Source organism: Triticum urartu, chromosome 1 (genome assembly GCF_003073215.2).
Source record: "Triticum urartu cultivar G1812 chromosome 1, Tu2.1, whole genome shotgun sequence".
Lineage (NCBI taxonomy): Eukaryota > Viridiplantae > Streptophyta > Magnoliopsida > Poales > Poaceae > Triticum > Triticum urartu.
The window spans coordinates 570182038-570196479 of record NC_053022.1 but is presented as its reverse complement, the minus strand read 5'-3'; the positions used below and the strand labels follow the sequence as shown (position 1 = coordinate 570196479).

At 47.1% G+C, this 14442-nt stretch overlaps 1 protein-coding gene across 1 annotated transcript; it reads left to right on the top strand.

Moving 5' to 3' along the window:
• The first annotated feature begins 6988 nt into the window (after window positions 1-6988).
• Window positions 6989-8770, top strand: LOC125531463 (metacaspase-1-like). The gene is made up of 4 exons (XM_048695857.1): window positions 6989-7601; window positions 7683-8013; window positions 8089-8410; window positions 8517-8770. The coding sequence occupies exons 1-4, from the start codon at window positions 7166-7168 to the stop codon at window positions 8574-8576; spliced, it is 1149 nt and encodes a 382-aa protein (XP_048551814.1). The 5' UTR covers window positions 6989-7165; the 3' UTR covers window positions 8577-8770.
• The last annotated feature ends 5672 nt before the right edge of the window (window positions 8771-14442 follow it).

Sequence of the window (14442 nt, the reverse complement as noted above, 5' to 3'; positions counted from 1 at the left end):
GAAAATAAAGTTTCTACGATCTGATCGTGGAGGAGAATATTTGAGTTACGAGTTTGGTGTACATTTGAAAAACTGTGGAATAGTTTCGCAACTCACGCCACCCGGAACACCACAGCATAATGGTGTGTCCGAACGTCGTAATCGTACTTTACTTGATATGGTGCGATCTATGATGCCTCTTACTGATTTACCGCTATCGTTTTGGGGTTATGCTTTAGAGACGGCCGCATTCACGAATAGGGCACCATCAAAATCCGTTGAGACGACGCCTTATGAACTATGGTTTGGCAAGAAACCAAAGTTGTCGTTTCTTAAAGTTTGGGGCTGCGATGCTTATGCCTGATAAGCTCGAACCCAAGTCGGAGAAATGTGTCTTCATAGGATATCCAAAGGAAACTATTGGATACACCTTCTATCACAGATCCGAAGGCAAGACTTTTGTTGCTAAATTCGGAAACTTTCTGGAGAAGGAGTTTCTCTCGAAAGAAGTGAGTGGGAGGAAAGTGGAACTTGACGAGGTAACTGTACCTGCTCCCTTATTGGAAAGTAGTACATCACAGAAAACTGTTTCAGTGACACCTACACCAGTTAGTGAGGAAGTTAATGATGATGATCATGAAACTTTAGATCAAGATACTACTGAACTTCGTAGATCAACCAGAGTGAGATCCGCGCCAGAGTGGTACGGTAATCCAGTTCTGGAAGTCATGCTACTAGATCATGATGAACCTACGAACTATGAGGAAGCGATGGTGAGCCCAGATTCCGCAAAGTGGCTTGAAGCCATGAAATCTGAGATGGGATCCATGTATGAGAACAAAGTATGGACTTTGGTTGACTTGCCCGATGATCGGCAAGCAATTGAGAATAAATGGATCTTCAAGAAGAAGACTGACGCTGACGGTAATATTACTGTCTACAAAGCTCGACTTGTCGCAAAAGGTTTTCGACAAGTTCAAGGGGTTGACTACGATGAGACCTTCTCACCCGTAGCGATGCTTAAGTCTGTCCGAATCATGTTAGCAATTGCCGCATTTTATGATTATGAAATTTGGCAGATGGATGTAAAAACTGCATTCCTGAATGGATTTCTGGAAGAAGAGTTGTATATGATGCAACCGGAAGGTTTTGTCGATCCAAAGGGAGCTAACAAAGTGTGCAAGCTCTAGCGATCCATTTATGGACTGGTGCAAGCCTCTCGGAGTTGGAATAAACGCTTTGATAGTGTGATCAAAGCATTTGGTTTTATACAGACTTTCGGAGAAGCCTGTATTTACAAGAAAGTGAGTGGGAGCTCTGTAGCATTTCTGATATTATATGTAGATGACATGTTACTGATTGGAAATGATATAGAATTTCTGGATAGCATAAAGGGATACTTGAATAAAAGTTTTTCAATGAAAGACCTCGGTGAAGCTGCTTACATATTAGGCATAAAGATCTATAGAGATAGATCAAGACGCTTAATTGGACTTTCACAAAGCACATACCTTGACAAGATTTTGAAGAAGTTCAAAATGGATCAAGTAAAGAAAGGGTTCTTGCCTGTGTTACAAGGTGTAAAGTTGAGTCAGACTCAATGCCCGACCACTGCGGAAGATAGAGAGAAAATGAAAGATGTTCCCTATGCTTCAGCCATAGGCTCTATCATGTATGCAATGCTGTGTACCAGACCTGATGTGTGCCTTGCTATAAGTTTAGCAGGGAGGTACCAAAGTAATCCAGGAGTGGATCACTGGACAGGGGTCAAGAACATCCTGAAATACCTGAAAAGGACTAAGGATATGTTTCTCGTATATGGAGGTGACAAAGAGCTCACCGTAAGAGGTTACGTTGATGCAAGCTTTGACATTGATCCGGACGATTCTAAATCGCAAACCGGATACGTGTTTACTTTAAACGGTGGAGCTGTCAGTTGGTGCAGTTCTAAACAAAGCGTCGTGGCAGGATCTACATGTGAAGCGGAGTACATAGCTGCTTCGGAAGCAGCGAACGAAGGAGTCTGGATGAAGGAGTTCATATCCGATCTAGGTGTCATACCTAGTGCATCGGGTCCAATGGAAATCTTTTGTGACAATACTGGTGCAATTGCCTTGGCAAAGGAATCCAGATTTCACAAGAGGACCAAACACATCAAGAGACGCTTCAATTCCATCCGGGATCTAGTCCAGGTGGGAGACATAGAGATTTGCAAGATACATACGGATCTGAATGTTGCAGACCCGTTAACTAAGCCTCTTCCACGAGCAAAACATGATCAGCACCAAGGCTCCATGGGTGTTAGAATCATAACTGTGTAATCTAGATTATTGACTCTAGTGCAAGTGGGAGACTGAAGGAAATATGCCCTAGAGGCAATAATAAAGTTATTATTTATTTCCTTATATCATGATAAATGTTTATTATTCATGCTAGAATTGTATTAACCGGAAACATAATATGTGTGAATACATAGACAAACAGAGTGTCACTAGTATGCCTCTACTTGACTAGCTCGTTAATCAAAGATGGTTATGTTTCCTAACCATGAACAAAGAGTTGTTATTTGATTAACGGGATCACATCATTAGTTGAATGATCTGATTGACATGACCCATTCCATTAGCTTAGCACCCGATCGTTTAGTATGTTGCTATTGCTTTCTTCATGACTTATACATGTTCCTATGACTATGAGATTATGCAACTCCCGTTTGCCGGAGGAACACTTTGGGTACTACCAAATGTCACAACGTAACTGGGTGATTATAAAGGAGTACTACAGGTGTCTCCAAAGATAGATGTTCGGTTGGCGTATTTCGAGATTAGGATTTGTCACTCCGATTGTCGGAGAGGTATCTCTGGGCCCTCTCGGTAATGCACATCACATAAGCCTTGCAAGCACTGCAACTAATATGTTAGTTGTGAGATGATGTATTACGGAACGAGTAAAGAGACTTGCCGGTAACGAGATTGAACTAGGTATTGGATACCGACGATCGAATCTCGGGCAAGTAACATACCGATGACAAAGGGAACAACGTATGTTGTTATGCGGTCTGACCGATAAAGATCTTCGTAGAATATGTAGGAGCCAATATGGGCATCCAGGTCCCGCTATTGGTTATTGACCGGAGATGTGTCTCGGTCATGTCCACATTGTTCTCGAACCGTAGGGTCCGCACGCTTAACGTTACGATGACAGTTATTATGAGTTTATGCATTTTGATGTACCGAAGGTTGTTCGTAGTCCCGGATGTGATCACGGACATGACGATGAGTCTCGAAATGGTCGAGACATAAAGATTGATATATTGGAAGCCTATGTTTGGATATCGGAAGTGTTCCGGGTGAAATCGGGATTTTACCGGATTACCGGGAGGTTACCGGCACCCCCCGGGAGCCACATGGGCCTTATTGGGCTTTAGTGGAAAGGTGAAAGGGGCTGCCCATGGTGGGCTGCGCGCCTCCACCCTCCCCTAGTCCTATTAGGACTAGGAGAGGTGGCCGGCCACCTCTCTCTCTCTTTCCCCCTTGGGAATCCTATTTGGAATAGGATTGGGGGGGAGTCCTACTCCTCCTGCGCCTCCATAGGGATGGCCGCACTCCTCCCCCTTGCCTCCTTTATATACGGAGGCAGGGGGCACCTCTAGACACAGAAGTTGATCGTGAAGATCGTTCCTTAGCCGTGTGCGGTGCCCCCTGCCACCATATTCCACCTCGGTCATATCGTTGTAGTGCTTAGGCGAAGCCCTGCGTCGGTAGAACATCAAGATCGTCACCACGCCATCGTGCTGACGGAACTCCTCCCCGAAGCTTTGCTGGATCGGAGCCCGGGGATCGTCATCGAGCTGTACGTGTGCTAAGAACTCGGAGGTGCCGGAGTAACGGTGCTTGGATCGGTCGGATCGGGAAGACGTACGACTACTTCCTCTACGTTGTGTGATCGCTTCCGCAGTCGGTCTGCATGGGTACGTAGACAACACTCTCCCCTCTCGTTGCTGTGCATCACCATGATCTTGCGTGTGCGTAGGAATTTTTTTGAAATTACTACGTTCCCCAACACCGGAATGGTCCGGAGGTAAAGATTTATATATGGGAAGTCCTATTTTGGCCACCGGAAAATGTTCAGGATTTTTCGGTATTGTACCGGGAAGGTTCTAGAAGGTTCCAGAGTGGGGCCCACCTGCACGGGGGGACCCACATGAACGTGGGTAGTGGGGGCAAGGCCCCACACCCCTGGTCAAGGCGCACCAAGATCCCCCCCTTAGAAGGAATAAGATCATATCCCGAAGGGATAGCATCAAGATCCCTAAAAAGGGGGGATAACAATCGGTGGGGAAGGGAAATGATGGGATTTCTTTTCCCCACCTTTGCCAACGCCCCAATGGACTTGGAGGGCAAGAAACCAGCCCCTCCACCCCTATATATAGTGGGGAGGCACATGGGAGCCGCACCCTAGCCCCTGGCACCTCCCTCTCCCCTCGTAACACCTCTCCCTCTCGCTGAGCTTGGCGAAGCCCTGCCGAGATCCCCGCTGCTTCCACCACCACGCCATCGTGCTGCTAGATCTCCATCAACCTCTCCTTCCCCCTTGCTGGATCAAGAAGGAGGAGACGTCTCTCCCAACCGTACGTGTGTTGAACGCGGAGGTGCCGTCCGTTCGGCGCTAGGATCATCGGTGATTTGGATCACGACGAGTACGACTCCATCAACCCCGTTCACTTGAACGCTTCCGCTTAGCGATCTACAAGGGTATGTAGATGCACTCTCCTTCCCTCGTTGCTAGATTACTCCATAGATTGATCTTGGTGATGCGTAGAAAATTTTAAAATTCTGCTACGTTCCCCAATAGACCCGTCCATAAGCCTCCTCGCGGTGCAGCTCGATGCGCGCCCCCTCGTACGGGAAAGGCTGCCGAGCCATGGCCTCCTCGTGGTCCGCCTCGGAGGCGAACTGGAGGTACATGGCACCCACCGCCGACGGGATGGTCTACGGGAGGAGATGGCTGATGTAGCGGAGGACGGCAGCTTGGACCGCAGTGGTGTCATTGTGGAAGGCAGTAGGGGGCTCGATGGTGGCCACAGCGAGGCGCAGGGCCGCCGCGTAGTCACCATCTGGCATGAAAACCTCAGCCGAGTCCAGACGCTGCGACTCCGCGCCAAAGGAGTGCCCGGACGATCACGAGGACAGGGAGGACCTGGTCACAGGGAGCAACAGGTCCTCACTGCCCGTGTCGAGATCATCCAGGAGCCGCAGCCTGGGAGGGGGGCGGTGGAGACGGAGCCCTGCCCGGTTCCGGGTGGGCGAGCGCCGGAGGGGAGGCCACCGGGGACGGGGGAGGAGACGAGACAACCGCCGAGAGGGTAACGTCACGGAAACGAGGGGCAGGGGGAGGCGCATCCTGACTAGGTTTGCCATCCCCAAGGTCATAGGGCGGAACACCCGTGCCGTCGAGCAGCAAGGAGGCGGCACGTAGGCGAGCGGAAGGGTATGGGGTGGAGGCCCGACGGGTGGGAGGAGGCGGAGGCGGCGGGGGTGGTGGAGTGGGGCGGATGGGAGAGGCAGCGGAGGCTGGAGGCGAGGGAAGCGGACGAGGGCAGCCATGGCGCAGCGAGGAGACCCCGCACAGTGGCCGGAGACTCTACAGCGCCGGCGGCGAACCGGATCCCGGCAGTCACGGACGAAATGGCGTTCGGAGAGGCAGCGGTAGCACCCCGATAGAGAGAGCGGTGGGATCGGCTGGCGTTTAGGTTTTGGGCGAGGGGGGAGGGGAGAGGAGAGCAGCCATATACGGGCTCGTAGGAGAGGCGGTGGGGGGAGTAAACGCAGTGGGCACCGGTGCCGCGACGTATTCAACCTCAACGGAGTCAATGCGCGGGGAACAAACGCTAGCGACGCTCGCGTTGTCGCTGTGAGCGGAGACCGCGCCCATTGGCAAAGTGGGGGCAGGATCCTTGGCGGCCCCACACGGCGCGCGGCGCGAATCAGCGATCGTAACGTCGACAGATGGGAGAGGCAGGATGCCCGCGCAGTTAGAGCTGGACGGGATGGGCGCCAGATAGGCATTAAGCCGCTCGGCGTGCCGCGCCGTCCGGTCCACGAATTGACACTGGGGGCGGGGGTTGGGAGCAGATTGAATGCCCCTCGCTTTCTCCCTGACAGCCACCGCCCGGGCCCCACGCAGAGACCCATGCAAGGAGAGGTTAATGGCGGTCATGAGCCCCGGCCCGACGGTGAGAACGAAGCGGGCGACGGTGACGCTAGCCACCCGGACGGAGAAGACGAGATGACCGACCTGAACAGCCGTGAGATGCTCGCTCGGCGAGCAGAAGAAGTAGGAGAGGAGACTGGCAACCCCGGCCGCCGAGAAGCACGCCGCCGGGAAGGGGGCGACAGCCCAGATTTTTCCCGGATCGGAGAGAGCAGGGTAGGTTGCAGGATCGAACGGGACCCTGGAGAGAAAGGAAGACAGGACACGAGCATGGAAGGCAGTACCTGGTCGGGGGACGACGGCCGACACTGAGGCGCGCGGACTCTTGTCGCCGGAGATGAGCACAGGTTCGCCGCCAGTGTCGGGGCCGGCAACAGCAGCGGTCCTAGACGATGGAGGCACATCTATGGTGGGAGGATCACCGGTGGCAGGGCTCTCCGAGACGCCTGCGGCCGGCCCCGGCGGGTCGCCCCACGGGTCGCCAAGCAGGTCGCGAGAGCACATCCTCTACAATGTTAGAGAGGCTTTTCCTGAAAAGTGATACTCAAGGATACCCGTTTATCGTTCGTAAAAATTGAATGTAAAAAGTGTTTCGGAATGACACAAGGCCCATGTTCTACTAATTTAATCGCTCGTTGCAAACGCACGGGCATTTGTACAGTTATATACAACTAACGAACCTGCGCGGCAAAGCACGCGAATGAAATAGGATTCCTTCTTACCCGCACGTCGCTATGAAGCATCGAATGCTCGTCGGAATAAAGCAGCTAGCCATGGGCGAACCGAAAGGCAGCATCAGTACCATCACCTTGCCATAGCCCACCCACAACGCACCACACCGCAACAGGGTCCACGGGTCGAATTCGCTCGATTCCATCTCCTACGCAGAAACACTGACACAAATGAACTCATCACCTTCATACCTTCTTCTTCACTTGATGCCGCCTGTCTAGCTAGCTACTCACATTCACATATGTCATTCATGGCGAGCTCAAGGCAGACGCGGACAACATGGTGCAGCCGCTGCGGCGCGTCCATCTCCGCGCCGCCGGGCGCGCGCTCCGTCCGGTGCGCGCTCTGCCACACCACGACGCGCGTGGAGCGCCGGCCGCAGCACAACGGCGGCCTGCACCAGGCCGTGGGCTTCATCAAGGGCCTGCTCTTCGGGTCTCCGTCGCAGCAGCCGCCGCCGCCGCCCGCGTCGTCCGGGTCGATGCGTGCCGGCGACCCGTACCGCCTGCCGGCCAGCTACCCGCGCGCGCGCGGCAAGAAGCGGGCGCTCCTCGTCGGCATCAGCTACAGCTTCACCAAGTACGAGCTCAAAGGCACCGTCAACGACGTCAACTGCATGGCCTACTTGCTCGGCCAGAGGTTTGGCTTCCCCAGCGACTGCATCCTCGCCCTCACGCGTAAGCAAACAAGAAACCGTTTTCGTTAAAGTTGAACGTGTAAAGCTCGATGTTGTGAGCATCCATCCATCCCATGGACAGAGGAGGAGAAGGACCCGAACCGTTGGCCGACAAAGGACAACATCCGGCTGGCGATGCGGTGGCTGGTGGAGGGCTGCACCTCCGGCGACTCCCTGGTGTTCCACTTCTCCGGCCACGGCGTCCAGAAGCTGGACAACAACGGCGACGAGGTGGACGGCTACGACGAAGCGCTCTGCCCTCAGGACTTCGAGGATCGCGGCGTGATCCTTGACGACGAGATCAACGAGACCATCGTCCGCCCCCTCGGCGCAGGCGTCAAGCTCCACGCCATCATCGATACCTGTCACAGCGGCACCATCCTGGATCTCCCCTACCTCTGTCGCATATCCAGGTGCCTACACCATCTAATCTATACTAGTTAATTTTAGCTTTTCCTTGCTGTAATTTTCTCCTCCATCGAATCAAGAACTGGGTACTGGCAATGGGAGAACCACAACCGTCAACCGGACGCGCAGAAAGGCACCAGCGGCGGCCTGGCGATCTCCTTCAGCGGTTGCGGGGACAGCCAAACCTCTGCAGAGTCAAACACGACGGCGTTCTTGGGCTCCCCCTCCACCGGTGCCATGACGTACAGCTTCATCAAGGCGGTGGAGTCCGAGCCGGGCACCACCTACGGTCGCCTGCTCAGCGCGATGCGGGCCACCATCCGCGACAACGGCGGTGAGTCCGGCATCCCTGGGCCCATCGGCTCCTTTTTCCGCCGGGTCATCACCTTCAGCAACGCACAGGTAAGCCATCAATTAGCTACTCTTATTATTACTCTTGCAACTAAGGTTAACTACTTCAAATCGCAAGCATCAATTCATCCTCAACTTTCATCAATCAATTTTGCAGGAGCCTCAGCTGTGCGCGTCCGAAGCATTCGACATCTACAGGAAGCCGTTTATCTTGTAATTATGGAACCATAACCGTGTTTCTGATTGGCACTCTTCTTCGCCATGTCACTTGTGATCTCTCCGTTTAGTAGTTAAGCTCATCCTGCATCCGTTGTGTAATCTCTACTTTTCTTTTTGCGGGGACGTGTAATCTCTACTTCCGCAAACCCTATGTTACGCCCGCAAGCATCTTATAAACAACCTTTCGCTCAAGCGCAACAAATTTAGGCGGGTTCATTTGACGCGTGCATTAAGTCAATCAAATTGTCTCTTTCCTAAAACAACTTCATGCATTAACTCATTCAAATCAAATCATGAGAAAAAATAACGATTATGTTGCTAAGTTATCTCAACTTGAAAGGCATGGTTCCAATCATAATAGTTTGATATTTTTTCTTTGGAACCGGAAGAGGAAATTCATGTTGACATATAATGTGTTGCCTAGTCTCTACCATTAGATCGGTCGTTTGGTTGCATTGGCTAGAGCATGCACTTTTACATGGTATTAGAGCCAAGAGGTCTTGAGTTCAAGACCCGGCTGGCGCAATTAAATTGCAGCCCACTTTCGGTCCACGTTTAGGCCTGAGGGAGCCACACGTGAGGGGGAGTGTTGACGTATAATGTGCTGCCTAGTCTCTTCCATCAGATCGGTCTTTTGGTTGCATTAGCTAGAGCATACACTTCTACAATTTAAAGTCTCCAATAGTGATAGTCATAATTTTTTTGATAGAATTGAGATTCTTCCCTTTGTTTGCTTTCTTCGGAAAAATAGACCATATGCTCACTACCATTAACATGGATGGTAACCTTGATTTTATTACAATATATAATAGCACTTGCAGTATTGAGAAAAGTTCTCCCGAATAACAGACATATTGTCATACTCGGGCATATCAAATATAACAAAGTCCATTAAGATCATAACATTGGCAACCACAACTGGAACATCCTCACAAACACCGACATGAATAGTTGTAGACTTGTCAGCCGTTTGCAAAGAAATCTCAACGGGTATCAATTTACTCAAGTCAAGTCTTTTATACAAAGAAAAGGGCATGCCACTAACACTAGCTCCCAAATCACATAAAGAAGTTTTAACATAGTTCCTTTTCATAGAGCGTTATATAGCAGGTATCCTTGGATCTCCTAGATTTGTAGGAAAATTACATTTGAAAGAATAATTGGCAAGCATAGTAGAAATTTCAGCCTCAGGAATTTTTCTTGTTAGTAACAATATCTTTCATGCATTTAGCATATGGAGGCATTTACATACCACGAGTCAAAAGAACGTGCAAAAATAAATGTCTAAGCAATTCAACAAAATGATGAAAAGATTCTTCATCTTTAGATTCTAAAATCTTACTAGGAAAAGGCATGGGTTTTTGTGCCCATGGTTCTCTTTCTCTACCATGCTTCCTAGCATAGTAGGAATTCTTTTTACTCCTTTCCCCATCGTCGCTATGGTGAGGAAGTGCAACCTAGGTGTTTTGATTCCACTCCTTTTCCCCTTCAAACTTTTTTAGGATAACGCAGCTTTTCAGAACCGTCATATTATCGGTTCTGGCGAGCATCCTGGTCTTGGTGCCTCCTGACTGTATGGATTGGACCCGAGGAGTTGATCTACAAGAGATTCTTGTCATAGCTATTATCATTATACAGTTCCACTACCCGAGGACGCCGATTTTTGAAATCACTTCAGTACTATTGGTAGCAAGAGGACTTTGGCAGTACTTGGGAGAGTATCCATATGTACTGCCATATCTAGTATCGTTGCAAATTTTGAAAGTTGATGTCAACAAGTTTGTGAGATTTTGGTTGTGTGTTGATGGGGGTTGGATACATTTGGAGCGTAGTGTGATATTAGGTTGCTTTTATTCGTGTAATTGGCTCCTTGTACCAATTGATCCAGACTACATAACCTGAATTTCGGAAGCTTTTTTGTTGGAACTATAGTATTACCTAGGCTTATTGATGAGTGATATTTTTACACTCATTCACCCTTAGTTTAAACCGAGATATTTCATTTAAATTGATATATTCACTCCGATATTGCTACTAATGACTAAGGAATTCAAATGATTCCACAAATCCTCTCTTTGATGTGTTTGCACAGGAAATGGGCTAAAATGGGAAGAAATCATGTCAGAACATGGAAAGGAATGAAAATGAAGACAGAAAACATCACTAGGAGGAGCGCCAGCGGCCACTAACCAAAAGACGGTGTTGCATATGAGCGCAAGCGCCTGTATGACCACCCATATGGCGTGGATTCCGAGGCATCTCGTCCACCTGAACAACTTTTATAAAGGGGACCAAGCCAAAATGTCGACATGGGAGCATCGAGCGAAGCCAGAACAGAACCATCTTCATCCTCTCTCACAAGCCCTAGCCGCCGCCATTTCCATATCCATGGTGATAACCCACAAGTATAGGGGATCAGTTGTAGCTTTTCTCGATAAATAAGAGTGTCAAACTCAATGAGGAGCTAAAGGTAGAACAAATATTCCCTCAAGTTCTATCGACCACCGATACAACTCTATGCACGCTTAACGTTCGGTTTACGTAGAACAAGAAGTACTTTGTAGGTGTGGTAAGATAGGTTTGCACGATAATAAAGAGCACGTAAATAAAAACGCGGGGCTGTTTAGATAAAGAAACAATTATGTTATTTTAACGAGTGTGGAAAAGTGGTGGTAGGAGTTGCGGAATTGCCCCTAATCAATTGACTATGTTACTAGACCGATAGCAAGTTTGATGTGGGAGAGGCCACGGCTAGCACGTCATCCCTTACTTGGAATTCTATGCACTTATGATTGTAACTATTAGCAAGCATCCACAACTATTAACGTTCATTAAGGTAAAACCCAACCATAGCATTAAGATATATTGGTCCCCCTTCAATCGCGTATGCAGGAATTTCTATGATAGGCTGAAGCTGCTATCACCCTTGCCCTCCAATTCATAGTCCTATCAACATACAAGTAACCATATGGTGTGATCCACACGCGCGCTCATATGATGGGCACCAAAGAATAGCAACATAACCACAAGCAAGTTAAACCAATCATAGCAATTCACCAATCACCGATAGGACAACAAAAATCTACTCAGACATCATAGGATGGAAACACATCATTGGATAATAATATGAAGCATAAAGCACCATGTTCAAGTAGAGGATACAACGGGTTGCGAGAGAGTGGACCGCTGATATAGATGGGGAAAGGTGATGAAGATGTTGGGGAATATGATGGAGGTGTTGGTGTAGATCGCCGTCACACGTTAGTTTAATAAAAATAAATCTACTGTAGTGAACAAAGTACCACTGTAGTTTAATAAAAATAAATCACCACTTTAAGTACTGTTGTGAACTCATTCCGAATTCATATTAGCATTATATCTACTGTAGTCCAACTTCACCATGGTTTGTACCCCCCGATACTACCCATAGATTCATCAAAATAAGGTAACAATGCATAGGAAACAGAATCTGTTAAAACAGAACAGTCTCTAGTAATCTGAACATCTACCATACTTCTGTAAATCCAAAATTCTGAAAAATTAGGACAAAATAATTTGTATAGCAGTAATGTGTAAAAATTTCAGCAACTTTTGACATTCCAGTAAAAAAATGTAAATTCATGCGCTACAACCAAAGTTTCTATTTTTCCACTGCACATACCAAACAAGCAATCTAGTCATCCTAAAGGAAAATCTTGGCACATTAATTTTATAATACAATGGATTTGTACAAGGGGATAATTATTTTTGTTGAAAAGTTTCTGTAATTCAAGATTTACAAAGTTTCCATGGGCATGAACAAAGTTCAAGGAGCTTCCCCACTTCAACGGTGCTCATCTTTCTTACTTTCAGTTTCCTTTTTGAAAAGTTTTAGGTTCCCCTCTATATTTTTTTTTGTTTTTAAACTTTATAAAATCACTCAACAGAATAAAATGACTTCCTAAAACTTCCGGGTTGTCTCCCTAGCAGCGCTTTCTTTAAATCCATTAAGCTAGGCATAAAGTGCTCAAGTAATTGATCCACTCGGATCCCAAGGTATATCAAAGCTAATTTTAATTAAAAATGATTTGTAATTTAGTAGTGAGCACAAATCAACATATATCATGCAATGATGAAGTCTAACTCTCTTCCTATGCATCGGCGTGTCATAAAGGAACAATTCATGAACACAAAGTAAAGGCCAATACGTAGCATAAGGTGTTTCTTGCAATTCTATCGTATTGGAAAAATGGAGAGGTGGAGATGTAGTTCCTCTCTCATAATAATTGCAAGTAGGAGCAGCAAGCACATGCATATTATATTCATCAAAATCATCACGTGTAGTAGTAAAACGCAACCCATCAATATAATCCTTAATAAGCGCAAACTTCTCCGGTATAGTGTAGTTGGGACAATTCAAAAAGATAATAGGACTATCATGTGTGGGTGCAATAGCAACAATTTCTTTCATAACATAAGGAACTATAGCAAGTTCATCTCCACAAGCATCATTCATATTGGCATCATGGCCACAAGCATAGCAAGCATCAAGTTCATCAAAAAGGGATATTTCAAATGAATCAATGGGGTCATAGCAATTATCATAGCAATCATCCTTCGGTATGCACGAAGGGAAGTTAAACAATGTATGAGTTGAAGAGTTACTCTCACTAGAAGGTGGGCACGGGTAGCTAATCCTCTCTTTGTCCTTTTGTTCTTCGCTCTCCTCGTCATCTTTTTCATCTAATGAGCTCACAGTGTCAAAAATTTCTTCTTCCATAGTTTCCTGCAAAATATTAGTCTCTTCTTGGACAGCGGTGACTTCCTCAAGAAATGCATCAATATCAACATTGTATTCATAGTTCTCATAGCAATATTTAAGTATAGCATAATTTCAGGTATGTAAACAACATCATCATAGTTTTCACACTTTTCAAATAAAGATTCAATTTCATAAGCACCCTTAAAAGCATCGAATTCTTCTATAAGTTCCACATCATAGTAATCATATATACCATTAGCATAAGAAGCCAAGGTTTCATTATCATTAATTTTGCATGAAAAGGGAAGGTGTGGAGCCTTCATCCTAGAGCAACAAGTATAATCATATCTCAAGCATAAATTCCGAGCATACCAATGCAACATATAAATTTGATCCCATATGAGTTTCCCTTTTTGAGTCAAGCGATAGTCCCTAAAGTATTCACGTTGATCCAATGTGTATCCCATTATCAAGTTGAATGGGGTTTTCTCAGGATTATCAAAGTAGTGTTTAATATTTTTCACATAACGAGCATCGAGGGTTTTAGGAGGTTCCCCATCTCCATGAGTAGCAAGTACACCTAATTTGTTTTGCATTTCGTGTTCCATGTCCATAACTAAAGATAGAGAACAACTTAGAACAGCAAATAAAATCAACTTAGTGATAAAGCAAACAAGCACACACGAGAATATTCACCCCACGCTATTGCTCCTCGGCAACGGCGCCAGAAAAAGGTCTTGATAACCCACAAGTATAGGGGATCAGTTTTAGTCTTTCTCGATAAATAGGAGTGTCGAACCCAATGAGGAGCTAAAGGTAGAACAAATATTCCCTCAAGTTCTATCGACCACCGATACAATTCTGCACGCTTAACGTTCGCTTTACCTAGCACAAGAAGTACTTTGTAGGTGTGGTAAGATGGGTTTGCAAGATAATAAAGAGCATGTAAATGAAAACTAGGGGCTGTTTAGATAAAGAAACAATCACGTTAGTTTAACGAGTGTGGAAAAGTGGTGGTAGGAGTTGCGGAATTACCCCTAAGCAGTTGACTATGTTACTAGACTGATAACAAGTTTTATGTGGGAGAGGCCACTGCTAGCATGTCATCCCTTACTTGGAATTC

Excerpts from the sequence above, each read along its gene's own strand:
- LOC125531463 (XM_048695857.1), top strand. The coding sequence starts at position 7,166 with ATGTCATTCATGGCGAGCTCAAGGCAGACGCGGACAACATGGTGCAGC. Across the intron at positions 8,014-8,088 it reads TACCTCTGTCGCATATCCAG|AACTGGGTACTGGCAATGGG; the intron begins GTGCCTACACCA and ends CATCGAATCAAG. Across the intron at positions 8,411-8,516 it reads TCACCTTCAGCAACGCACAG|GAGCCTCAGCTGTGCGCGTC; the intron begins GTAAGCCATCAA and ends TCAATTTTGCAG.